General features: G+C 44.9%; 1 protein-coding gene across 1 annotated transcript in view; it reads right to left on the minus strand.

The window, feature by feature from the left end:
• AHSA1 (activator of HSP90 ATPase activity 1) overlaps nt 1–25346 on the minus strand; it is a 73113-nt gene that overhangs the window by 36328 nt on the left and 11439 nt on the right. The window contains exons 2-3 of the mRNA XM_033952371.1: nt 10251–10441; nt 948–1030 (exon numbers count right to left, since the gene is read on the minus strand). Of these exons, the coding sequence (XP_033808262.1) occupies nt 948–1030; nt 10251–10441 (274 nt within the window). The remainder of the gene's footprint in view (nt 1–947; nt 1031–10250; nt 10442–25346) is intronic.

Consider the following 25346-nt stretch of genomic DNA (forward strand, 5'->3'; position numbering starts at 1 on the left):
CCAAGCATACATGGACAAGTTTAGTTACTGCAATATCACCTCAGTAACTATAGAAAAATAAGACAAATATTCTCAAACTGACATTTCGATCACTAAATTGAAAATAAAATTTTTCCTACCTGTGTTGTCTGGTGATTTCATGAGTCTCTGGTTGCACTTCCTTCTGACTGTGCATCCAATATTTCTTTCTTTCTGCTTCCTGCATGCTTCTCTCATCCAGACCTCATTGCAGTCCCCAACCAACATCTGTTTCTCCATGAATCCAACTTTTCTTCCTCTCTCCCTGCCGAAACCACCATCGCCAATTCCTCCCTACCCCACCCCCGAAGCTGACCTTACCAGACAAGCTCCATTCCCCCACCCCTACCCTGCCGCAGCAACAGGGATGTGCCAGGCGTGTGCAACTGCACACGGCCAGCCCACAAGCTTTCCCCCCCTGGCTGGCCCAGAACCTTCTCTCCAACGTCAAATTGCTGCAGTCTGCTGGATTTACACATTTTGTTTTTTCTTTTTTAATACGAGGAGGAAGTAGGAGTAAAGGGTAAACATCCCATGGGGCTACAGCGGACAAGTAAAGAACTGGAACCACCAGCTATACCCTGATAGGCACCCAGGCAGCCTAATCGCCTTGCTCAACTGAGTTAGCATAGTCAAAACAGGAGCTTAGCTGCACCTGGAGCTGTACCTAGCCCACAAAGCTTCAGATGAGACCAGGAGCTGGAGAAAGACCATCCATCCTGGGAGCCTACCATCCTATGAATGGCAGAGCTCTGTTTTTGTGTTCTCTATCTCCACCTGCTGGTAGATGGTCACAATCCACTTATCTCTGGATTTACCTATACAAATAACGAGTTGATATGTTCTGAAGTACTAGTGTCAAAGTAAATTCATAGCATGCAATGTTACTCATATCAACTCTTAGGGTCATTTGCTCAAAGTGCATTTACCTCAACTTCACTGGCATCATTTTCATCAGAGAGATTAGGGATCTCCACTTGCCCCTTGTACTTCACACCAGACTTGGCTGTACCTGAAGGATCATAAAGACATATCAGTGCAATGTTGTACTATTACAAACTAGGGCTGAACCAAAATATTTGTTATTTGATTCGGCCCCAAATAGTTTCCCAATTGTTTGTATTTGGCCACATAGTAATTTAAAATTCAAATATGAATAATCTGGGATTCAGTGCTAAATCCTACTAAACACACCTCTAATTTCACATTGCTTTTTATATCCATTGTTCCATTTTGCTATTTGCATTCAGTTGAATACTAGTTTGGCCAAATAGTATATTTTACTATTTGGTACAGCTCTACAAAACAATCAATTTTTTGCCATGTAATATTGTTGAAAAAGCACTCAGCTGCTTGTCACCATGCAATGTCAGTGCTGCTCTGAAAAGCATGTGGTGCCAGAGGAAGAGAGGAAAATTCTTATTGCTATTTAGTGCAGCAGGGGTCAGCTCAGTCCTTGGGAAGCACCCAGCCAGATTATCAGGATATGCACAATGAATACACCTGAAACAGATTTGCATACAAAGTAGTAATACATGCATATTAAAGGAAATTATAAAATTTGTTTTCTGCTGTAATGAATTATGTAGAGGCGAGTATTCAGTGCTTCTCACTAAACGCCATTATTAACCTACAGAAAGGGGGAGGAATGAGATTAAACATACTTTGCAGGGTTTAAAAAAGGCTTGGATAACTTCTTAAAAAAGCAAAGTCCATAGGTCATTATTGAGGTGATTTGGGGAAATCCACTGCTTATTTTTTAGGATAAGCAGCATAAAATTTGTTTTACTACTTGGGATCTGGATTGGCCACTGTTAGAACAGGATACTGGGAATGATGGACTAGTATAGCAATTCTTATGTTAAACTGTGCCATATCTGATGAGCAGAGTAGTACAGAGTACCAGTCTGTGAAAGCAAATGCATATGTTAGATTAAGAGTTCCTGTTAGATCTATAGTGATACGAACTCTAAGTGCATGGTAGGATGAAGTTTGCAAAATGGGAGGTAAAATTTTGCTTTTTACCTTCTGACCAATTTCTGCTTACTGTGCATGCTTGGAATATCGATGTGATTAAATGGTAAAAGGGATGGACTTTATATACTGCTTTTTTTGTGTGGTTCCAACCAAAACATATTTTAGAGAAGTATGCATTTTGTACCTGGGACAATGAAGTGACTTGTCCAGAGTCACAGGGAGCAGGCTGGGGATCAAACTCACAACCTCAGGGGGCCGAGTCAGCTGCTTTAACCACAAGGCCACTCCTCCAAACCATTAATGATTCTTCCTGGATGCATACATGGAAATCAGATTTGTAACATTATATAAAGGTAAGTGCAGTTTTGTATGAGGGACAGAGGATCTGGTTTTTGGATCAGTCTTCCAGTGCAGACCAAACAAAAAGCTCTTCTGGTTGATGGAAGGGAATGCAGAGACCTTGAACTGTACCATTTCAGGTGCCCAGAGATACTGGTTACAGCTTAGTGCTTGATAAGAAATTTATTCTTACTCTGGTAAGGCCGAGTAATATTTTAATATGCCAAATGGCGATTGGGGCCCCTATTACAGATCTCCTAGAAGTAGGGAGATTTTGGATTCTCTGCAGCAGTTGGTAATGGAATTCAAGCGGGAGAAGGTGCTTCTGATGTTATTGTGGTTGATCATTTGGCATGCTGTGGTTCAATATTAAAGACAAGCGTAGACGGGGTGCATTTGAAAGTGAAGGTCCTAAACTTAAAAAAAAACAAAAAACAAACACACATTCAGATGCAGAATTATGTCAAGGAATTTTTGTCTGGATGGGAACATCTGGAAGTAGGAAAGCAATGGGTAAAACTTAAGAGGAGCTATTTGCAAGGGCAACAAACCATTTTGTACAAAAAAAAAAAAAAGTCAGAGTATATGACTGCAGATAAAGACCTGAATGGTCCATCTAGTTTGCCCTATAATTACATGCTTTAGAGATTTCATGATTAAATTAAAATTCCCACTACTGGAGTGGCTATTGAGTTCACTCCAGCCTACACAAACCATCTCATTTGCAGGATTCAGACTATGCAAATCTGCCCATTCATATTCTAATTAGCAATATTCTGTTCATGCGTCACCACTGCCCTCGGGAGGGTATTCCAGGCATCCACCACCCTCCCCATGAAAAAGAATTTCCCAACATTACTCTAAGGTCTACCACCTCTCAAACTCAATTTATGTCTTCTCGTTTTACGATTTCCCTTCTCTGGAAAAGATTTGGTCCTATACATATTAATACCTTTCAAATATTTAATATTTAAGTATCTGTATCATATCGCCTCTGTTCATCCTCTCCAAATTATACATATTAAGGTCTTCCAGTCTCTTCTCGTACTCCTTTTGGTCGAACCCCCTACCATTTTTGTCATTTTCCTCTGGAACACTTCAAGTTGTCTTATATTCTTGTCCAGATACAGCCTCCAAAACTGAATACAATCCTCCAAATGGGGCCTCACCAATGGCCTTTCCGCAGCAGTGGGGGATTTTTTTTTTATGGGACAGATATTTTGTGTGTGTAATACACGGAAAATAGCTGTGCCATTTAAAAAAAAAAAAAAACAGCAGGTCTACAGCAGTCTGGTTTTAGGATCGTAAAACCCGATGCAAAATAGCCAAGCAAATGTTAGGGAATCATTCGCTTGGTAGGTTGTTTTGTGAATCAGGTCTGTTAGCAGCAATCATCGCTAAACCTGTAAAGAGAGGTTTACTGACAATCGATGACACTAGTGAATCGAGGTCTAAGCTCTTTTGAGCAGAGAGTCTATGTTTTGATGCACAAGCACTGCATTATGTCACTGCATTACTCACTGGGGAGGAAGAGGCAGTGGAAGATATGGAATTGTTTTAAAAAAAGGTTTTGGGGAAACAGGAATAACCAACAAAGCCCCAGAAGAAACAGATGTCCAGCTATGGGCGCATGACCTTGTGGTCACCCCCAGGAGCAAGACTTGCTCCTTGGGTGCATGCTGCCAAGAGCACATGCCACTGCTGCAGTTTGCGCTTTAAAGGAATCCTTACATCAGGCTTGGTTGTGCAACACTGAGCTGTCCAGATTGACTTAATTAGGGACCCTATGAAGTAGCCACAAACACAGGAGGTCAGCATTCAACAGGTAAAGAACAGCAAAGAGACACAAATCTCAGTGTTTCACCATGCATTAAGTTTGGGGGTATTTTTTTCTTTATGAAGGATCCTCAAGCCCCTCAGCATGGCACCCCCTATTGTGATGGGGGGGGGGTCTAGGTCTGTCCCTTCAACATTCGTTGTGGATATCCTGAAACACCCAGCCAGTCAGGTTGTCTCGAGGACAGAGTTGTGAAGCCCTGGCTTAGAGAAATCATATTTCAACTGAGAAATGGCTAAAATGGAGAAGTTAGGTTGTTACTTGCTAATTCTCTTTTTTTTATCCCTCCAGACCGGCACAGACAGATGGGTTTATGCTCCTCTGCCAGCAGATGGAGACTGAGAACACATTAATTTTTGGTAGTATAAATGGGCTGTACAGTCTCATCAACAATCTGTCTAACAAATAGCCAAGCAGGACTTAACTGAAAACTGATAACTAGAAAAACAGAAAACACACGCAAAAAGGAGACACTGTTGGATACAGACTAGAACAGGGGTGTCAAAGTCCCTCCTTGAGGGCCGCAATCCAGTCGGGTTTTCAGGATTTCCCCAATGAATATGCATGAGATCTACAGTGTTCCCGCTAAGCTGCGTTGGCCTGCGCTCACGCACAAAATATTACATCGCAGCGCACAAGTTTCTCTTCACAGCGCACACACGCGTCGCAAATTTCCCCACAATTGCCATGCTTCGGTTCCTCTTCTTCCTTCCTTCCTCCCCCCCCGCGGGACCCTGCGGCACCATCAACTCTTACTCCCTCTAATGTCGGCCCTGCAGCTCCAGACTTCCTCGCACCTTCTCCCCTCCCCCTTTGGATCGCTATTATTTTAAATGTTATAGCCGCGGAGCTGTATCCATCAGTGGAGATGTCTAACCTCGGCCTGCCCCGGAACTCTTACTGCAACAGTGACTTCCTGTTCCTGCCTAGAAGGGCGGCTGCTGCAGTAAGAGTTCCGGGGCAGGCCGAGGTTAGACATCTCCACTGATGGATACAGCTCCGCGGCTATAACATTTAAAATAATAGCGATCCAAAGGGGGAGGGGAGAAGGTGCGAGGAAGTCTGGAGCTGCAGGGCCGACATTAGAGGGAGTAAGAGTTGATGGTGCCGCAGGGTCCCGCGGGGGGGGGGGGGGAGGAAGGAAGGAAGAAGAGGAACCGAAGCATGGCAATTGTGGGGAAGTGCAGAGCTGCAGGGAAGAGTGTTGCGGTACCCAGCTGGAGGGAGAAGGAAGATGAGGGAGGGAATTAAAGGAGATGCCAGGGCTTGGAGCGTAGGAGGAAGGTATGCCAGTCTAAGGGAAAAGGAAGGGGGAGATGTGAGAGCATGGAGGGGGAGCGAAAGATGGAAGAAAAGGAAAGGAGAGAGATGCCAGAGAATCAGGGAAGGGGAGATACCAGACTATGAGGAGAGGTGTGGGAGAGGGAAGGCGAGGAGAGAGATGCCAGACCAATGGGGTGAAAGGAGAGATGGAAGGGGGAGGCATACAGTTTCTGGAAGGGGCATAGAAGGAGAGAAGATGCCATATAGGGGAAGAGAGACGGCAGACAGTGGATGGAAGGAAGAGAGTTACAAGAAGATGAGGAAAGGAGAAACCACAGAAGACAAAGGTAGAAAAAAATTTCTATTTATTTATTGCTTTAGGAGACATGTGTCACTGTTTCTGTGAAGCATTGTATGCAGAGTCCAGCTTCTTGCTGGTTCAATTTAACCTTTGTCTATGTATTTTTATTTTATCCCCCCTTTTACAAAACTGTGAAGCGTTTTTAGCACCAGCCTTGGTGGTAGCAGCTCTGATGCTCAGAATTTTATGAGCATCAGAGCTGTTACCTCCGTAGCTAAAATCCACACTACAGTTTTGTAAAAGAGGGAGGGGTTAGTTTGTGATTACATATTCCTTACTAGGCGAAGGTGTTTTCTGTGTTCTGTGTGTTTTCTGTTAGGATTGACGGTGTAGGATTGATCTGTGCTGGTCTGGCTTGTTTAGTTTTACAATGGGTGTATTGATGTACTGCTCACTGCAATATGTAAGATGCTGCCTTTTCCTAGGTACTCATGTGTGACGTGTGGTTTGTTACTAAAAATCATGTTTTTCTTACAGATGGGGGGGGTGCCAAAAAATGATGGGCCCCGGATGTTACATATGCTAGGTACGCCACTGTATGTAAAGATACCAGAAAGCTGGCGTAGCAAAAACTTCTAAGTTTTGAGTATTTAACCCTCCCACAATCTCACGGGCACTCGTTTCAAGTTTATTGAGATTTTGATTTAAACGCAATATCAAATATTTTCAATGCGTATAACAAAAATAAATTTGGGGAAATAAATAAAACCATTTGAACCAGTGTTCCCGCTAAGCTGCGCTGGCGCACAAAATATTACATCGCAGCGCACACGTTTCTCGTCACAGCGCACAATCGGAAGAGGCGTACGGCAGATGGCAGGGCGGCGAGAGGAGAATCGGGCGAGTTGGCTCATAACTTGCTGGCGCCCGATATTTTTGGCTCACGGTGAAAAAAGTTTGCTCACAACACCCGCCCGCTTAGAGGGAACACTGGAGATCTATGCACTGCTTTCAATGCATATTCATTGGGGAAATCCTGAAAACCCGACTGGATTGCGGCCCTCAAGGAGGGACTTTGAGATCCCTGGACTAGAACAAAGCCCAAAGTGTGTCCCCACAGTTTTGTCAGCTGAACCAGATACCGCTGCTCCTAGCACAGTCCCCCCAAAAAACCACATAAAGGCACCTCAGGAAAAAAACTGACTCTTCGTGAAAAAAACAAGAACAAAAATGACAAGGTGGGTTCTATGCCAGCCTGGACGGACTAAAACAAAGAAAATTAGCAGGTAAGAACCTCAATTTTTCCTTTATGGTCCCTCTAGACTGGCACAGACGGATGGGACATACCAAAGCAGTACCCATCATGGCTGGAACCCTGAAGAGCTGCCACCACATAAACGTGCCTGAACATCTACTTGGTAGTGACAAAAGAATGAAAAGACCAAACTGCAGCCTTACAGATATCCACCGGGTACATGAGAGAGGACTCAGCCCAAGAAGTCGCCTGACCCCCGAGTGGAATGAGCTTTGAGAAAATCCAGAACTGGTTTCTTCTGAAGGTACGCCAAAGTGATAGTCTCTTTGATCCAGTGCATGATTAAAGCCCTAGAGACACCTTCCCCCTTACGACTGCCCGCCAGGTGAATAAAAAGACGATCCAACCACCTAAACCCGAGTGTTTCGCATGAATATGGAGAACACCGCGAACATCTAACTTGTGCAACTGACGCTGCTCTATAGTGCCCTCCTGATTACCCAAAACTGAAGGGCAACAGTCTGATTCACATGAAAAGGGGAAACAACCTTAGGAAGAAAAGGAACAGGCAGCAACACCACCCGTTTCTTTGTAAACTGCAAGAAGGGAGAACAAGAAAAGGCTTGTAATTCCAACACACAGAGTGGAGGAAATGGCCACAAGAAAAACCGGTCTTCAAAGTAAGATCCTTCAGAGTGCAGGAGCCAAGGGGCTCATGGGGGAGTGGGGAACAAATTAACTCCAAAAGCACCGAAAGCCATTTCTGAGATCAAACTGAAACCGGGTGAACCAGAGGTCAAATCAACTTTGTTGCCCTGGATCACATCAGAAAGAACAACCGACCACGCAAAAGACTTCTATAAGAGGACAAGGCTGCCACCTCAGGGAGGACCAGGCAAGGCCGTGCTCCAGGCCATCCTGCAAAAACTCCAAGATGTGCGGCAGGGATGCCTGCAGGGGAATGACTGCCCTATTGGAACACCAAACCTTGAAAAAGTGCCAAATGCTCACATAAGTCCTGGAAGTAGAAAACCGGTGAGAGCTCACAAGAGCAGAGATCACCTTATCTGAATATCTTTTCTTGCTTAGGTGATCCCTTTCAAGAGCCAAGTCATAAGAAAAGGGACCCAGCTCAAATGTGGGAATGGGATCCTGAGTGAGAAGATCATTTGAGAGGAGCAGAGGAAAAGGATCTGCCATGAGAAGGCAATTCAGACCTGTGGACCAAGGGTGCCTGGGCCAATCCAGAGCCACCAGGATCACACAGCCCACATGACACAATGCGAAGAACTCTGCCCACTATGGGCCATGGAGGAAAGACACACAGCAGGCCATCCGTTGGCCAAGCCTGCACCAGAGCATCCAACCCCTCTGCCTGGTAATCCCTGCGCCGACTGAAGAAACTGTACCTTGGCGTTGACACTCATAGCCATGAGGTTCATGATCGGATGACCTCACGACTGATCAACTTGAATGCTTCTAGCCCAAGACACCACTGAAAAGCATCAAGCACATGACAACTGAGGAAGTCTGCCTGAACATTCTCCACTCCAGCGATATGCGTCGCCAAGATGTCCAGGTGGTGAGCTGGTGCCCACTCCATGAGAAGGGATGTCTCCTGCGCCATGAGAAAACTCTTTGGTCCCTCACCCCATTGACATAAGCCACTGCTATGGCATTGTCTGAGAAAACTCGCTCAGCTTTTCCCACCAGCAACAACTGAAAGACCTCCAAAGCCAAACTGAAGACACCTAAAGAATAAGCTCCTATAGCTTTTCCCAGTGAAAAATATACTATATTAAACTGACTTTTTATAACATGTGCAATGTAGTGTCTGATGAAAAATTATGAGTGTTTTATATGGAAACCGCTTTGGTTCAAGCGCTTTAAAAATTTTAGAAATAAAAAAATGCACAACAGAAACGTACTTGCCAATCGGCAGATCCAAAGCCCAACCAACTGCTGCCATCATTCTCACCCCCCCCCTCCCCAACTGAGAGAGTCACCCAAGAGTTCAGGAGAGTCCTCGGTGAGAAAAAAAAAATCCTCATTCCACGAAACATTCCACGGATGCTTGGATGGAGGAGGGGGGCTGGACGGGGGCCAAAGGGAGTGACCCCCCCCCAGAAGAACTGGAGACTCCAGTGGAAGATGCAGGACCCCCAGCCATATGCAAGTGAGCCTTGTATATGGCCAAGACGAAAAGCACACACTGCCGGGAAGAAATCTGTTCCTGCCTTTTTAAAACAGGGAGGTCACAGGCAAAAATGGCGGAGCTTCCCGCTGAAAAATGCTCCCCCTGAAACTGGCAGTGCTAAAGAGGCCTTACTGAGCCTAGATGCTAAAGAAAAATAGCCAGCAAAAATCAGCTGGCACAGTAAGAAATCCCCAGAACTATCGGTGGTAAGGGAAACCTGATTTCCCACAATGACTGTTGAAACCCATGTGGGTGGTAGGGGAAGTCTGGGCCTCCCCACTGCCAATGGCCAACAAGCAGTGCACACGCAAAGGGAAACCCTGCTCGCTGGCATGCAATGCCAACACGAACTCACCCTCGCAGCGGCCAGGATACTTAGAGCAGATGTCAAATGCATCAACTGCTTGGCAGGAACACACTGAGCACTTATTCAATTTCTTAGATGTGCTCACTGTGAACCGATAGGAGGAAAAACACAAAACTGCCTGTTAATAAAAAGCAATTAAAGGTAATTAAATACTTCCCTTCATACTGGCACAGCCTCAGGACTTTTTTTGTCAAATAAAAAAAAAAATACTAATTTACTGAGCAAAGGCGCAGACCCCACAGGGTCTTTGCCAAACTGTGGCACCTCTAAGAAAAAAATTGGGGTGGGGAATAGGGGGAGGGACTCTGCTGCTTGAGTGTAACACTCCCCGAGGGTGGATGGCCCCTGAAAGGAGTTCCCCCCCCCAGCTCAATCCGAGGAAAGACTGCACAGGCTTACCACCTCTTCCTGCCGGAGCCTGAGAACAGACTGATTGTAGATAGGACTGCAGAGCCCTCTTGTTCTACTGCCGAAAGTCAATGTGTTCTCAGTCTCCCCCTGCTGGCAGAGAAGTGTAAACCCATCTGTTCTGTGCCGGTCTGGAGGGACAATAAAGAAATGGCAGTTTCAGAATTTGAACAAGCATTAATGCACTTCTACAAAAAAATAAAGCACATCTCAGCATAACAGAAAGCAGCACTATCTGTTCTTTACCCACCTGACCATGGCCCAGTTTAAGAGGAAGACTCCCCTCACCTGTCCAGTTCAATATGATGTTCCACTCATAAAAGAAGATGAGCTTGCCCTTGCGATTGTTGATGGAGGCTTCTCCTTCTAGTTTACTCACTTCTGTCACCTCACAGCTTCCTTCCTCATTCTCCACTTTGACTGCCAGTAACAGTTCTTTCAGCTTATCCATGGACCAGTTTGAAGCATCTCGTTCAGTCCTGTATTAATGAACATATATGTTCAGAAGTTTACTGTACAGCAAATGGAAACTCGTTACTCTAACATTCATCACTATTCTATTCAAATCTCCTGAGCAAACTATTTTTAGCATGTGCCACAAAACTAAGATTCCAACTTATAACTGCTGTGTCGCCAGTCTTTTGCACCTAAATGGAGATGCAAGATGACATGAGCAAAAAGCCTAAAAGTAAATATAAAAATAGCCTTACTGGGTCAGACCAATCTCACGGTAGCCAATCCAGGTCACTAGTACCTGGCCAAAACCCAAGGAGTAGCAACATTCCATACAGGATCTCAAAGATCAGCAACATTCCGGAATCCCAAAGAGTAACAAAAGATTCTAGAACCTCAAAGAGTAGCAACATTCCATACAGAATCTCAAAGAATAGCAAGATTCCGGAATCTCAGAGAGTAACAAGGTTCTAGAATCCCAAAGAATAGCAACATTCCATGCTACCAATCCAGGGCCAGCAGTGGCTTCCCCCATGTCTTTCTCAATAACAGACTATGGACTTTTCCTCCAGGAACTTGTCCAAACCTTTCTTAAAACCAGCTACGCTATCCACTCTTACCACATCTTCTGGCAATGCGTTCCAGAGCTTAACCATTCTCTGAGTGAAAAAAAATTTCCTCCTATTGGTTTTAAAAAAGTATTTCCCTGTATCTTCATTGAGTGTCCCCTAGTCTTTGTAATTTTTGAAGGAGTGAAAATCGATCCACTTGCACCTGTTCTACTCGATTCAGGACAATCATATCTACCATTTTAATCTTTCCTCATACGAGTATGTCTGATGTTATAATGGATGATCTTATCTATCACAAACACTAACAAGTGCTCAAAGGAAACAAGCAATCAATAAAATAAAAAAAAGAATATACGTGTTTATGCTAAGACTTAAGTAAAATTTGTTTTCCTGATCCTCTTTTGTGGACTAAATAAGTTTCCTTTATATGTTATATTGAATGTAATTTCTAGATCTGTAGCAAGTAGGAGAAAGCATTGCTTGTATGTAAAATTGAAAATCTTATAAATAGACATATAAGTAGAGTGTGCTCTGTGTAGCGCTGCCTGATTCGCCGATTCAAATTGATTCGTTTTAAATTTAAAAAAATAAAAATTGGGCTCACCAATTCATTCAGGCCTCCTAAAGTAGGAGCAGCAGCGCTGCCTCTTGCAGGCATGGGTCAGTTGTGAAGTGCTGCATGGGTGCTCTTTCTAGTGTCCTCCGGCTTCCTCCCTGGCCTCCCAGTCTCACCTTCAGCTAATTAGGGCAGCCTGCAGAGGATCACCGGTGCTGCATGGGTCAATGATTGGCTGAGTGGTGGTGGTCAACGGCACCCTCTCTGAGACTTCGGAGGTGACTAGCGGAGTGCCGCAGGGCTCAATCCTGGGACCATCCCTTTTTAACATATTCATAAGGGACCTGACCCGGGGGCTTCAGGGTAAAGTATTACTGTTTGCCGACGACGCCAAACTGTGTAACATAGTAAGTGAAAGCAACCTCAAGGACAGTATGACGCAGGATCTGATCACGTTGGAAAACTGGGCCTCGACATGGCAGCTGGACTTCAACGCTAAAAAATGTAAGGTCATGCATCTCGGCAGCGGAAATCCATGCAGAACATACTCCTTGAATGGAGAAACGCTAGCTAGGACTTCAGAGGAACGGGACTTGGGGGTAATCATCAGTGCAGACATGAAGGCTGCCAAACAAGTAGAGAAGGCCTCATCAAAGGCAAGGCAAATGATGGGATGTATCAATAGAAGCTTCGTCAGCCACAAACCTGAAGTCATAATGCCACTCTACAGAACCATGGTGAGACCTCATCTGGAATACTGTGTGCAATTCTGGAGGCCACATTACCGGAAAGATGTGCTTCGAGCTGAGTCGGTCCAGTGGATGGCCACAAGGATGGTCGCCGGACTCAAGGGTCTCTCATACGAAGAAAGACTGGGCAAACTGCAGCTCTATATCCTGGAGGAGCGCAGAGAAAGGGGTGACATGATTGAGACATTTAAGTACATCACTGGTCGTGTCGAGGTGGAAAACGATATATTCATTCCCAAGGGACCCTTGGTCACAAGGGGACACCCGCTCAAACTCAGAGGGGGGAAATTTAGTGGTGACACCAGGAAGTATTTCTTCACAGAAAGGGTGGTAGATCACTGGAACAAACTTCCGGTGCAGGTGATCAAGGCCACCAGCGTGCTCGATTTTAAGAATAAATGGGACATCCACGTGGGATCCCTACGAGGGTCAAGTTAAGGAACTAGGTCACTAGCACTCACTCAATGGGCTGGGTCAATAGAGTGGGCAGACTTGATGGGCTGTGGCCCTTTTCTGCCGTCATCTTTCTATGTTTCTATGTTTCTAATCCTAGCAGGCTACCGTCATTCTCCGCAGCATGTTCCCTCTGCCGCGATCTTACCCTTGATGTCAGAGGAGGAGCGGGACTGTGGCAGCAGCAGAGGGAACATGCTGCGGAAGACGACAGCAGCCTGCTAGGGGGTGGGATGGGTAAAGAGGGTATAAAATAAACCCACCAGGATATTTGAGAAAAAAAAAACCCACCCAATTGGGCAGGAAAATCGGATTTAAAAAAAAAAAAATTGATTCAATAGGTTGATTAGATATTGAAAAATTTTTCCTGAATTGGGCAGCACTAGCTCTGTGGACTTAAATCCCCAGAAAGCTTTGCTTCTCCCAGAGAGCTAGGCTGTGACCACAGAGCTCAAGCCTGCCCTTCTTCAGTTTGAGAAAGAAGAGTTGCCATATTTGTACACTACAGTACAAGGCTGCATGAGAACCCGAGTCTAGCATTGTTCCCACCAGGTTTTCACTCTTTATTTCTAACAGTCTAGGTTCTAAGGCTGGAGCACAGTAATACACAAGGTGTATGGACACTAGAGAATGACATGAGGGACACATTTTTCCTCATTCCCGTGAGTTTTGTCGCTGTCCTATTCATGCAAGCTCTGCCTTAACCACACACGTCTCGAACGCTTATGATTTTAAAGTGTTTGAGGCTTTTACAGATGAGAGCTTGCAGGAATGAGGCAGTGACAGGAAATGAACTCAGCAGGATGGGAAAATGAGTTCCCCTGGAGACAGGGAAAATTTTGTCCGTGTCATTCTCTAGTGGACACTCCCAGCTTCCTTATGAATAGAATATGCTGGTCAAGTGAGAAGATTCTGTGAAAGTTGAACTGCCTTGAAATATCCATTGTTAGGTGTTTATTCTTTACTTCATGTTATTAAGTTGTTCAAGATCTAGAGCAGGGGTGTCAAAGTCCCTCCTCGAGGGCCGGAATCCAGTCGGGTTTTCTGGATTTCCCCAATGAATATGCATTGAAGGCAGTGCATGCAAATAGATCTCATGCAGATTCATTGGGGAAATCCTGAAAACCCGACTGGATTCTGGCCCTCGAGGACCGACTTTGACACCTGTGATCTAGAATCTGGCTGATAACACTAAAAGGGGCAATTTCGATAGAATGTCTAAGTTTGAGGATGGACATTTGGGGTAACATGTCTACAAACCCAATAGAAAAAAAGCAGTTATTTACCGTTAACAGTTGTTATCCTGGGACAGTAGGCAGCTTTTCTCACAAATGGGTGACGTCATCCACGGAGCCCGGATGCAGACAGCCTCGCAAGCAGACTTGCTTGTAGAAACGTAGAAGTTTTGAGTCAGCCGCACTGCGCATGTGCGAGTGCCTTCCCGCCCAGCTCAGGGCAAGTCTCCTCAGTTCAGATAGCTAGCAGAGAAGCCAACTAGGGGAGCTGGATGAGTTGTGAGAATAGCTGCCTGCTGTCCCTGGATAACAACTGTTACGTAAGTAACTATGCTTTATCCCAGGAAAAGCAGGCAGCCTATTCTCACATATGGGTGACCTCCAAGCTAACCAGAATGGGGTGGTGGGAGTGTTGGCAATTTAGGAGAATATATTTTGTAATACTGTCTGGCTAAAATGGCCATCCCATCTGGAGAAAACATCCAGACAATAGTGAGAGGTAAAAGTATGAACCGAGGACCAAGTAGCAGCCTTGCAAATTTCCTCAATAGGTGTAGATCTGAGGAAAGCTACTGAAGCTGCCATTGCTCTGATTTTATGGGCTGTGACTCAACTCCAATAGTTGTAATCCAGCCTGGGCATAGCAGAAAGATACCAGCAGCCATCCAGTTGGAGATGGTACACTTAGAGATTGGATGTACCAACTTGTTTGAATCAAAGGAGACAAAAAGTTGAGGAGCAGTTTTGTGTGGTTGGTGCATTCCAAATAGAAGGCCAAAGCACGTTTACCGTCCAGAGTATGAAGAGCTGATTCTCCAGGATGAGAATGAAGCTTTGGAAAGAACACTAGAAGAACAAAGGATTGGTTGAAATGAAATTCAGAAACCATTTTAGGTAGGAATTTAGGATGAGTACGAAGGATCACCTTGTCATGATGAACACAGTGAAAGGTGGATCAGCAACTAAAGCATGCAGCTCACTGACTCTTCAAGCAGATGCGAGAGCAATGAGAAACACCACTTTCCAAGTGAGATAATTCAGATGAGCCATAGACATTGGTTCAAATGGAAGCTTCATCAATTGAGCAAGAACATTGAAATCCCAAACCACTGGAGGCGGTTTGAGAGGAGGTTTGACATTGAAAAGTCCTTTCATAAATCTGGAAACCACCGAATGAGCAGAGAGGGGTTTCCCTTCAATATGCTGATGGAAAGCAGCAATTGCACTGAGATGGACTCGGATCGATATAGACTTGAGGCCAGAGGTGGATAAGTGCAAAAGATAATCCAGAACAGAAGATAAGGAGGAACCTTGAGGCTCCTTATCGTGAGAAATGCACCATGTAGAAAATCTAGTCCATTTTTGGTGGTTTCATTGTCTAGTGTCAGGCTTCCTAGAGGCTTCTAAAATGTCTCTTACAGTTGAGAAAACTGAAGAGGAGTTATGTTGAGAGGTACCAAGCTGTCAGGTGTAAAGACTGCAGTTTGGGATGAAGCAGAGATCCCCGACTCTGTGTAAGCAGAGATGGAAAAACTGGTAGAAGATATGGCTCCATGCTGCTGAGTTGAAGTAGAAGGGAGTACCAAGGTTGTCTCGGCCACCGAGGAGCAATCAGAATCATGGTGGCATGATTTGTTCTTCAACTTGACCAGAGCCTAGAGAATGAGAGGGAATGGAGGGAATGCATACAGGAAGAGATTCGTCCAATCCAGAAGAAAAGCATCTGCCTCAAGGCGACGAGGAGAATATATCCTGGAACAGAATTGAGGCAGTTTGTGGTTGTGGGGAGCTGTAAAGAGATCTGAGGCATTCCCCACTGTGAAAAATATGTGATGAAAAGGCAAGGAATTGAGTGTCCATTTGTGAGGTTGCAGAAGACGACTCAAGTTGTCCACCAAGCAATTTTTCGCCCCTTGGATGTAGACAGCTTTGAGGAAGGTGTTGTGGCGGATTGCCCAGTCCCAAACCTTCAGAGCTTCTTGACAAAGGGATGGAGATACCGTTCCCCCCCTGTTTGTTGACATAGTACATGGCAACCTGGTCGTCCAGCCGAATGAGGACTACCTGGTTATGAAGATGTTGAAAAGCTTTGAGAGCGTTGAAAATTGCTCTGAGTTCCAACAGATTGATGCGAGACTGACGATCCGTACTGGTCTAGTGGCCTTGAGTACGGAGACCATCGAGATGAGCTCCCCAAGCATAGGTCGAGGAATCTGTTGTGAGGACCTTCTAATGTGGGGGGGGGGGGGGGCGTTTGAAACAGCAAGCCTCTGGAGATTAGAAGAGAGCATCCACTAGCGGAGAGACTGTCTCAAGGAAGGAGTGACTGCAATGTGTCGAGAGTGGGTCGCAAGCCTACTGAGGAATTCAGAGGTGAAGTCTGGCAAAAGAAGTCACGTGTACTGTGGAGGTCATGTGACCTAGTAGTACCATCATGTATCTTGCTGAGATTGAAGAGCGGGAAGACACTGTATGACAGAGCTGAAGGAGAGCTCCCAAACGTTGCGGAAGGAATACTCCGAGTTGGATAGTGTCCAGAACAGCTCTGATGAATTGTAGATTCTGAGAGTGCTGAAGTTGCGATTTGGGAAAGTTGATTTACATAGTAACATAGTAGATGACAGCAGATAAAGACCTGAATGGTCCATCCAGTCTGCCCAACCTGGTTCAATTAAAATTTTTTAAATTTTATTTTTTTCTTAGCTATTTCTGGGCAAGAATCCAAAGCTCTACCCGGTACTGTGCTTGGGTTCCAACTGTCGAAATCTCCGTCAAAACCTACTCCAGCCCATCTACACCCTCCCAGCCATTGAAGCCCTCTCCAGCCCATTCTCCCCTAAACGGTCATATACGGTTCATACCACGCTTCTTTGAATTTCGAATCCCAAACTTTATAGAAACCACGTAGTCCACTGGATCGCTACAATAACCCCCTGAGATGTGGAATCCTTGATGAGCCAGTCGTCCAGGTAGGGAAACACCTGAAGACCGTGATTTTGTAGAGCTGCTGCTACCACCACTAGGCACTTGGTGAACCCTCGCCAAAGGGTAGCACTCTGTATTGGTAGTGTAGATTCCCAACCCGAAATCTGAGATATTGACGGAAGGCCAGATGAATGTGAATGAAAACAAGCCTCCTTGAGATCCAGAGAGCATAACCAGTCGTTCTGATCTAGAAGGGGATAAAGGGACATCAGGGACAACATACAAAATTTTTCTTTGACTAAAAATTTGTTGAGAACCCCGAGATCCAGAATGGGTTGCAGATCACCCGTCTTTTTCGGAACGAGGAAGTAATGCGAGTAAAACCCCCTGTTCTGCTGTTCCAAAGGAACTGGCTCGATGGCACGGAGACAAAGCAGAGCTTGAGCTTCCTGAAGAAGGGCGGTCTAGGATGGACTGGAAGGATACTCTTGGAGGAAGCTCTGGTGGAACCTGTAAGTATCCTTCCCTGATGATTGAGAGCACCCAGAGGTCGGATGTAATTGTCTCCCATCAGTGATAAAAATGATGGAGAAGACTTCCTATAGGGGGAAGAGAGGACAGAGACAGAACGGTGGAGGTTATGCTCTGTTTAAACAGTCAAAAAGGCTGTACAGCCTTCGGTGCAGCAGAAGGTTGAGATTTTTGTTGCTTCTGATTCTGCTGCTTCTTGGGAGGCGGCCGATTGTAAGGAGCTGCCCTCGGAACATAACGCCTCTGGATAACTGGAGGAGGCTTGACAGGAGCTGGCTTAGGCTTTGGTCTGACAATGGAAGCAAAAGATTTTTCATAGACAATTTCTTGGTGGCTGCCTCGATAGATTCATCGAAGAGGTCATTGCCTGCAAATAGAATGTTAGCCAAGCGATCCTGAAGATAAGGGTCTATGTCAATGGTGCAAAGCCAGGCCAGATGGCGCATTGCTACAGAACAAGCAGTCACCCTGTCTGACAACTCAAAAGCATCATAAGAAGACTGGAGAAGATGCAATCTGAGTTGTGACAGAGTAGCGAAGTTCTTCTGTATATTTAATAGCTGAGAAATTTAGGGAGAAGATCAATGAGGAACTTGAGATAAGTTACAAATTATAATTGAGGATTTTGGAGGACATCATAGCATTTTGGTAAAGGCGACATCCAAACTTGTCCTTCCAGGGGAACGGTAGCATAAACTCTGGAAGGATGGGAACTTTAAGGAGGACTCCACAAGCAGGGATTGGCGAGACAATTGCGAGTTGTCAAATCCTTTGCAATGATGAATTCTATACCTGGAGTCCAACTTGCCTGGAACAGCTGGAATTGCATAAGGAGTCTCTAGGCATCGTGTTAAAGTCTGAGACAGAAGCTTGTGAAGAGGAAGCTTAAGGAACTCTGCAGGAGGTTGAGGAAGATGCATGACCTCGAGATACTCCTTAGAGTATTTAAACCAGCATACAATTGAAGTTCCAGGTCATCAGCCATCTGACGAAGAAAAGAAGAGAAAGACAGCTGATTCGCCAAAGCCTTGCCTCGAGAGGGACTTGATGACCGAGGCAGCCTGGGTTGAAGATGAAGCCTCAGCAGGGAAATAGTCTTTAAAAGAATAAGGAGACTTGGATAAGGCAATGGAAGCCTCTGAGTCCTATCGAGAAGTCGGTGGTCTGGAAGAGCTGGAAGGTATAGATCGAGGTTTAGTTAAAGAAGGGCGCTCTTTGGAAGAGCTATGTCTGGAGGTATGCCGCGGTGAGAGAAGGCACGAAGTAACAAAGTTAAACGCAGAGAGTGAAAGACGAATTTCTCGGCTCCGCGGAAAACTGAGAAGACTCGCCCTGCGCTGGGCGGAAGGCACTCACGCATGCGCGGTGCGGCTGACTCTAAACTTCTACGTTTCTACAAGCAAGTCTGCTTGCGAAGCTGTCCACATCCGGGCTCTGTGGATGACGTCACCCATATGTGAGAATAGGCTGCCTGCTTGTCCTGGGATAATGTCCATTTTCAAAGCTGCCAGACGTCTTATCTTATTTTCGATAATGACCTATGGATAAGTTTTGGTCCTCAGGATTCTTTTGTGGCCATTAAAAAAAACAAAACAACCCACAAAACCATCCACATGAAACATGCACAAAAGCAATTTTTGTAGACATACCCACTACCTTGTCTGATTGCAGTAGGGACTCCATTAGCTGAGGCAGTTTCGTGATTCTTGTCAGCTTAACTGATGAGGATTTCCCCTGCCAGTATCAACTGAGTTGGTAGGGAGATTCCTTTCCTACCTCACAAGCACTGATCTCCCAGCCCTCCCCCCACCCCCCACTATACCCCTTTCTTCTCAACAGCACTGGCAACACCCCGTACCTTGCACTGCAAAATCGGCAGGAGGGAAGCCCACTCACTCCTGCCTACAGAGACGCATGCTGCGAATGATGGGCTTTCCCCCTCCAAATGCATCTTGGGATGCAATGGGAGGGGCCTAAGGCCCTGATTGTATCAATCTCTCATAGCCACATTTGTAAAGCAACAAGACACCACTGAGGTCATTTCTGACAATACAGGTACATTGTGGTTCTCTACACAATATACTGTACAGCCCATGTTCAGGACTAGTAACAAGATTTCTGAAATTATTTTGGTTTTTGATGCAGTGTGTTCATACTCTGAAGCAGCCATGAATATGAAAAACTGGCCTTTCCTAACACATATAATCCTATTATTTGTTAATCTTTGGAATTTCAGTGGATTTACTTGCATTAAACAGAGCACCAAATTTGCATTTGAGGAGTTTATGCCTATGAGGTTTACCTTGCTATATCTGCCACTGTAGGGTAGAGGTTGGGATCTGAGGCTTTCCTCCTCATTTTTTTCATTTTAATGGTTGCTCTTTTCCTTTGGGCACTTGTTGCAGTGCCCCTGTATTAGTGTTCATGATACACGTATGCACCTGCTTTGTTTCAGACAAGTATGTTGTATTTTTCTGCTTGCTTTTGTATTGATTCAACCTGGTTTAATATTAAGATAGGTACAGAGAGGGTTTATTCAAAAGTGACGATGTAGAGTAAAAACAAACAAAAAAAAAACACCCCGTATTTTTTGCTCCATAAGATGCACCCTAGATTTAGAGGAGGAAGAACCAAGAAAAAAATATTCTGAACCAAAAATTGTGCTTCTAAACCCAGCCCCCTAGATATAGACAAATATACTGTAGCAGACAGATTTTGATCACTAAATTGAATCCTACCTTTGTCTGGTGATTTCTGGTTGCACTAGATAGTTCTCTTTTTCTTTCCTTCTCTTTTTCTTTCCTTCAGCCCAACAATTGTCTATTTCCTCCCTCCTTCCTGCCTATGTCCCGAGTTTGTGCCCCTCCCCCTCACTGTCTTCCAGCCTTTGTCCTTCCTCCTTCCTGCACCAAATTCTGCCTGGATCTTCTCTCCGACTTCAGAATTGACATCAGGGGAATACTTGTGGTCCCGATTGCACATCGCCGGCCCTTCCCTTCCTGCGGTGGTGAGCAGGTAAGAGGGCGGCGAGAACCAGAGGCGGGTGGGGGCAACGGGCAGCAGCAAAACATTGGGGGGGGGGCAACAAGCAGCAGAATGCTTGGGGGGGTTTATTTGCTCCATAAGATGCACCCACTTTTCCACCCCCTTTTGGGTGCATCTTTTGGAGCAAAAAATACAGTACAATTTTGTTCGGCGGGGGATTGTGTCAAGGAGTTGTCTAGATATGAACATCTAGAAGTAGGAGAAGGCAGTGGACAAAACTGAAAGGAACTATGGAAAGGGCAACAAACCATTTTCTAAGGATAAGTAAGAGGAAAGAAAGCTGCTCTGGTTTTCAAAAGTAGTAGCTGAGAAGGTAAAGAAAAAGGTTAGTCTTCATAAACTACAAAAGATTGCAGAAAGATGAGAGACAAAAATATCTTGAAAATGTTAAGCAAAGCTAGTAGAGTAAGTCAGGAAAGCAAAAATACAGCTGGAAGAAAAAAATAACTGACAGTAAAACAGTGGGACAAGGAGAAATTGGGTCTTGTCTGTTAATTTTCTCTTTTAGTCCCTCCAGACTAACAGAGACAGATGGGTTTTATGCTCCTTAGTCAGTAGGTAGAATTCAGTGTGTTCTCAGTGTCCCAACAGTAGAAGTAGGCTGTGCAATCCCTCATAGAATCAGTCTGATGAATAGCCAAATAGGAACACCAGGAACATTCCAGCTGGAAGAACAGAACTCCAACCCCCACTTTTTTTTTCTTATTGTATTCCCTTCTAAAACACAATTGTTGGAGAAAGATCGGAACAGGCAACCAAAACTGACCTTATAGTTCGCCAACTACATCAGACGAACCAGATGCTGCTGCTCAACTATTTACACTCCCCAGAAAGGAAAAAGGCAAACAGGGGAGAGGGGGACAAAAAATTAAAAAAAATTTAAAAATCTGCCACATTCCTGAGGAAAAAAAAAATGACTTCACATCAAGAGCACACACCGGGCAGGTTCTGTGCCGATCTGGAGGGACTAAAAGTAAATAAAAGAAATAAAAATTAGCAGGTAAGACCCAATTTCTCATTCTTTAGCATCCCTTCAGACCAGCACAGACAGTAGCCATCATGGGTGGGACCCCCTAAAGGGCTGCCACAAGAACACGCTCACAAAAACCAGCACCCCAATGCACCTGAACGTCAACCCAATAGCGACACCCAAAAGAATGCAGAGAAGACCAAACTGCAGCCTCACAGATATCCACTGGGGGCACAAGAGAACTCTCAGCCGAGGAAGCTGGCTGATCCCGAGTGGAATGAGCTTTGAGAAATTCTGGAACTGGTTTCTTCTGAAGGTACACCAAAGCAATAGCTTCTTTGATCCACCGTGTACCACCATGTAATCAAAGCCTTGGAGGCACCTTTCCCCTTATGGGCAGCCGACTAGAAAAATAAAGAAATGACTAGACTATCAGAGCTCCCGAGTCCATTTCACGTTAAGTGCAGAGGACGCCTTAGACATCCAACTTGTGAAACTGCCTCTGCTACAAGGTACCCTCCTGACTACCCAAATCAGAAATGGTTCACATGAAAAGGTGAAACAACCTTAGGAAGAAAAGAAGGAACAGGCCGCAGTACTACATGCTCCTTTCAAATTTCTAAGAACATAAGAATAGCCTTACTGGGTCAGACCAATGGTCCATTAAGTCCAGTAGTCCGTTCTCCCAATCCAGGTCACTAGTACCTGGTCAAAACCAAAAGTAGCAATATCCATGCTACCGATCCAGGGCAAGCAGTGGCTTCCCCCATGTCTTTAACAGACTATGGACTTTTCTTCTAAGAACGCGTCCAAACCTTTCTTAAAACCAGCTACGCTATCCGCTCTTACCACAACCTCTGGCAAATGCGTTCCAGAGCTTAGCTATTCTCAGAGTAAAAAAATAATTTCGCCCTAGTGGTTTTAAAAGTATTTCCCTGTTACTTCGAGTGTCCCCTAATCTTTATAATTTTTTTTTTTTTTTTTTTTATATTTATCAAATTTTACATTTTATAAATCAAGTATCCACTTGTACAGAAAGTGTAAGAAAAGCAGAAAAATAATACTCATAGGTAAAATACATAATAATCAACTAAATAAAAATAAAGGTTTAGCTTAAATTCAGCTCAAGTCCTCTAAATTAGATCCAAAATGGATGAGGCGGACATATTAACAGATGCTGACAAATATCAAATCAAGTATTAGGAAAACAAAGTCCCTTAGCTGAGGAAGGATATCATTTATTCAAATGGACCTCGCTTGATTTCCCTTCATCCAGTCGAGTTCCTGCCAGAAAAGCTGTCAACTGGAATGGCTCAAAGAATACATATTTCTTCATATGGTACTGTATTACACATTTGCAAGGGTGTCGTAGGAAAAAGGTCCCTCCAAGAGATATAACACCTGGCTTCATCAAAAGAAACTCTCGCCTTCTTCTCTGGGTTTCCCGTGCCAAATCTGGGAACATTAATATTTTATGTCCAAGAAATTCTTTCATTTTATTCCTAAAGTACATTCTAAGCAACCAGTTTTTATCTGGTGCAAGGGCCACCGTAAGAAGCAATGTTGCCGGAGATGCTAGCTCTCTGTCCGAAAGTTCCAAGATTGCAGAAACATTAAGTGGTTGATTATCCTCCTGTTGTTTAAGTGGTAATTTAGTAGTTTTCATTGGTAAGTAATATACTTGAGTAAGTGGTGGTAATGTATCCTCTGGAATACCCAAAATCTCTACCATATAACGTTTCATCATATCTCTAGGTGTCACAGAGGCTATCTTAGGAAAATTAATCAAGCGGAGATTATTATTACGAGAAAAGTTCTCCAAATTTTCCAATTTTCTGCGCAAACTTGTGTTATCTTTTACCATTGCTTCATTAAGCTGTTTTGATGCTTTTAACTCCTGTTGTATATTCAGAATTGAGTTCTTGGATTCATCAACTTCAACTTTTATATTTTTTATATCATTTTCTTGAAGAGTAATTTTATTTTCCAGCTGCAAAAGCTGGGGCTTAACAGACTTGGCTAGGTCAGCAACTAAATCCCAGATTGAGTCCAGTGTTACTTCTCTGGGTTTTTCAATAACATATGAAAGATTGGGAATTTGAATAGTCTCACCGGTTATCAGTTGATTCTGGCAATCCTTCTGCTGGGCTGAAATGATCCCTGATGTTTCCAAATCCTCTGTACTTCTTGGACTCACCTGGAAACTCAGGGAGTCCATCTCCACGCTCCCCTCTCTGTTCTTCCTGGCCTCCGAGGGTAGGTGCTTGCTTCCTTCCGGGAGCTCCTCCACTCGTGGGGAGCTGGTAACCTGAGGAGGTGGGGGAGGTACCCTAGCGTCGGGGCTGAGCGTAGTCTCTAGCCCCAAGGAGATCACCTCATTTCCGCCTCTCTGAGGCGTCTCCAGCGGGGGGGGTGCCGACGCTGCCGGGATATCCTGCATCCGACGCAGGAGCTCTTCAATATTGCCGAAAGAGGGGACCGCTGAACGCCGCGAGGCTCCAGCGGCGCTGCGGCCTCTCCTCTTCGGCATCTCAAGTAGGTAATCGCTCCAAAAAGAAAATTTTTTCAAATCAGACTTCTCCGGCGTGCTACTCAGCGTCCGGGACCATCGGCCATCTTGGATCCTTTCGCCGTGACCAGCCCATTCTGAAAACAAAACAGGACTCCAAGGTCAGGATCTTTATAATTTTTTAACAGTAAAAAAAAAAAAAAATAGAGAGATCTACCTGTACATATTCTACTCAGGATTTTGTAGACTTCAATCATATCTCCCCCCTCAACCGTCTTTTCCAAGCTGAAGAGCCCTATTTTAGTCTTTACTCATATGAGAGGTGTTTCATCCCCTTTATCATCTTAGTTGCTCTTCTTTGAACCTTTTCTAGTGCCGCTATATCTTTCTTGAAATAAGGAGACCGGAATTGAACACAATACTCCAGATGAGGTCGCACAATGGAGCAATACAGGGGCATTGTCCCCAAGGGCTAATTTCAACTTTTTAGACTGGCCCCGGCTGGAGTGATCAGCAGGACTCCCCAAAAAGGGGGGGGGGGGTTTTGAGGAAACCAGGGCCAACAAAATCTCACCCCTTCCCGTGCCTCAGAACATGGCAGCTCGCCAAACAGCCATCCACTACAAACAGGGCATGAATCCAAGGTATCCTGCCCTGAGGAGCCCATCCGAGTGGCTTTCTTGCAAAAATGAAGCTTGTGGAGGCAAATTTTTTTTTTTTTTAAGTTCAAATCAGGCACAATTTTCAGGGAAACAGCCCAGGGAAAAAACAGGATCTCTCAAAAAGCTGCTATTTTATGATTTTAGTGGTTGGGGAGGCTAGGACCAACTCCCCCAAAACTACTTAAGACCCCCCTCCCTCACTGGGTCATGCTGCATGCTGGGAAGAAGCAGAAAACAGCCAAGCCTTGCAAACTGGACTGCTGGTCTTCTGACTGCCACCCTGGTCAGACTACTGACCAGGGACCTCCACCACCCACAATCCCAAGCACACCTCCACAGAGCCACACAGCCTACACTCAAACTCACTAGAAGACTAACCTGGAGTGAGCTAACTCCCAAGGGAATGGTCCCTGAGCCCCGATCTGAAGGTGCAGGCTCTCCAGGAGGTAAACTGCAAGGCAGTCAATCATCTGGAAAGACTATTCACAAAGTCTGATAGCCCAGTCAGAGCTATTCCCGCCAAGAACCTCTGCCACACAGACACAAAACGCGTAAGAATACTGATATGAATAATCAGACATGAGCAGAAGAGATTAGATCTTACTCATGCATATTCATTAAGGATATCTTGAAAACCCTGCTGTCTGGGGGGCCCCAGGACAGGAATAAAAACCACTGTATTAAACTGTAGTAAAAAGTGGCCTTAGTGCATGCACCATTATAT

This window comes from Geotrypetes seraphini, chromosome 7 (genome assembly GCF_902459505.1).
Source record: "Geotrypetes seraphini chromosome 7, aGeoSer1.1, whole genome shotgun sequence".
Classification (NCBI taxonomy): Eukaryota; Metazoa; Chordata; class Amphibia; order Gymnophiona; family Dermophiidae; genus Geotrypetes; species Geotrypetes seraphini.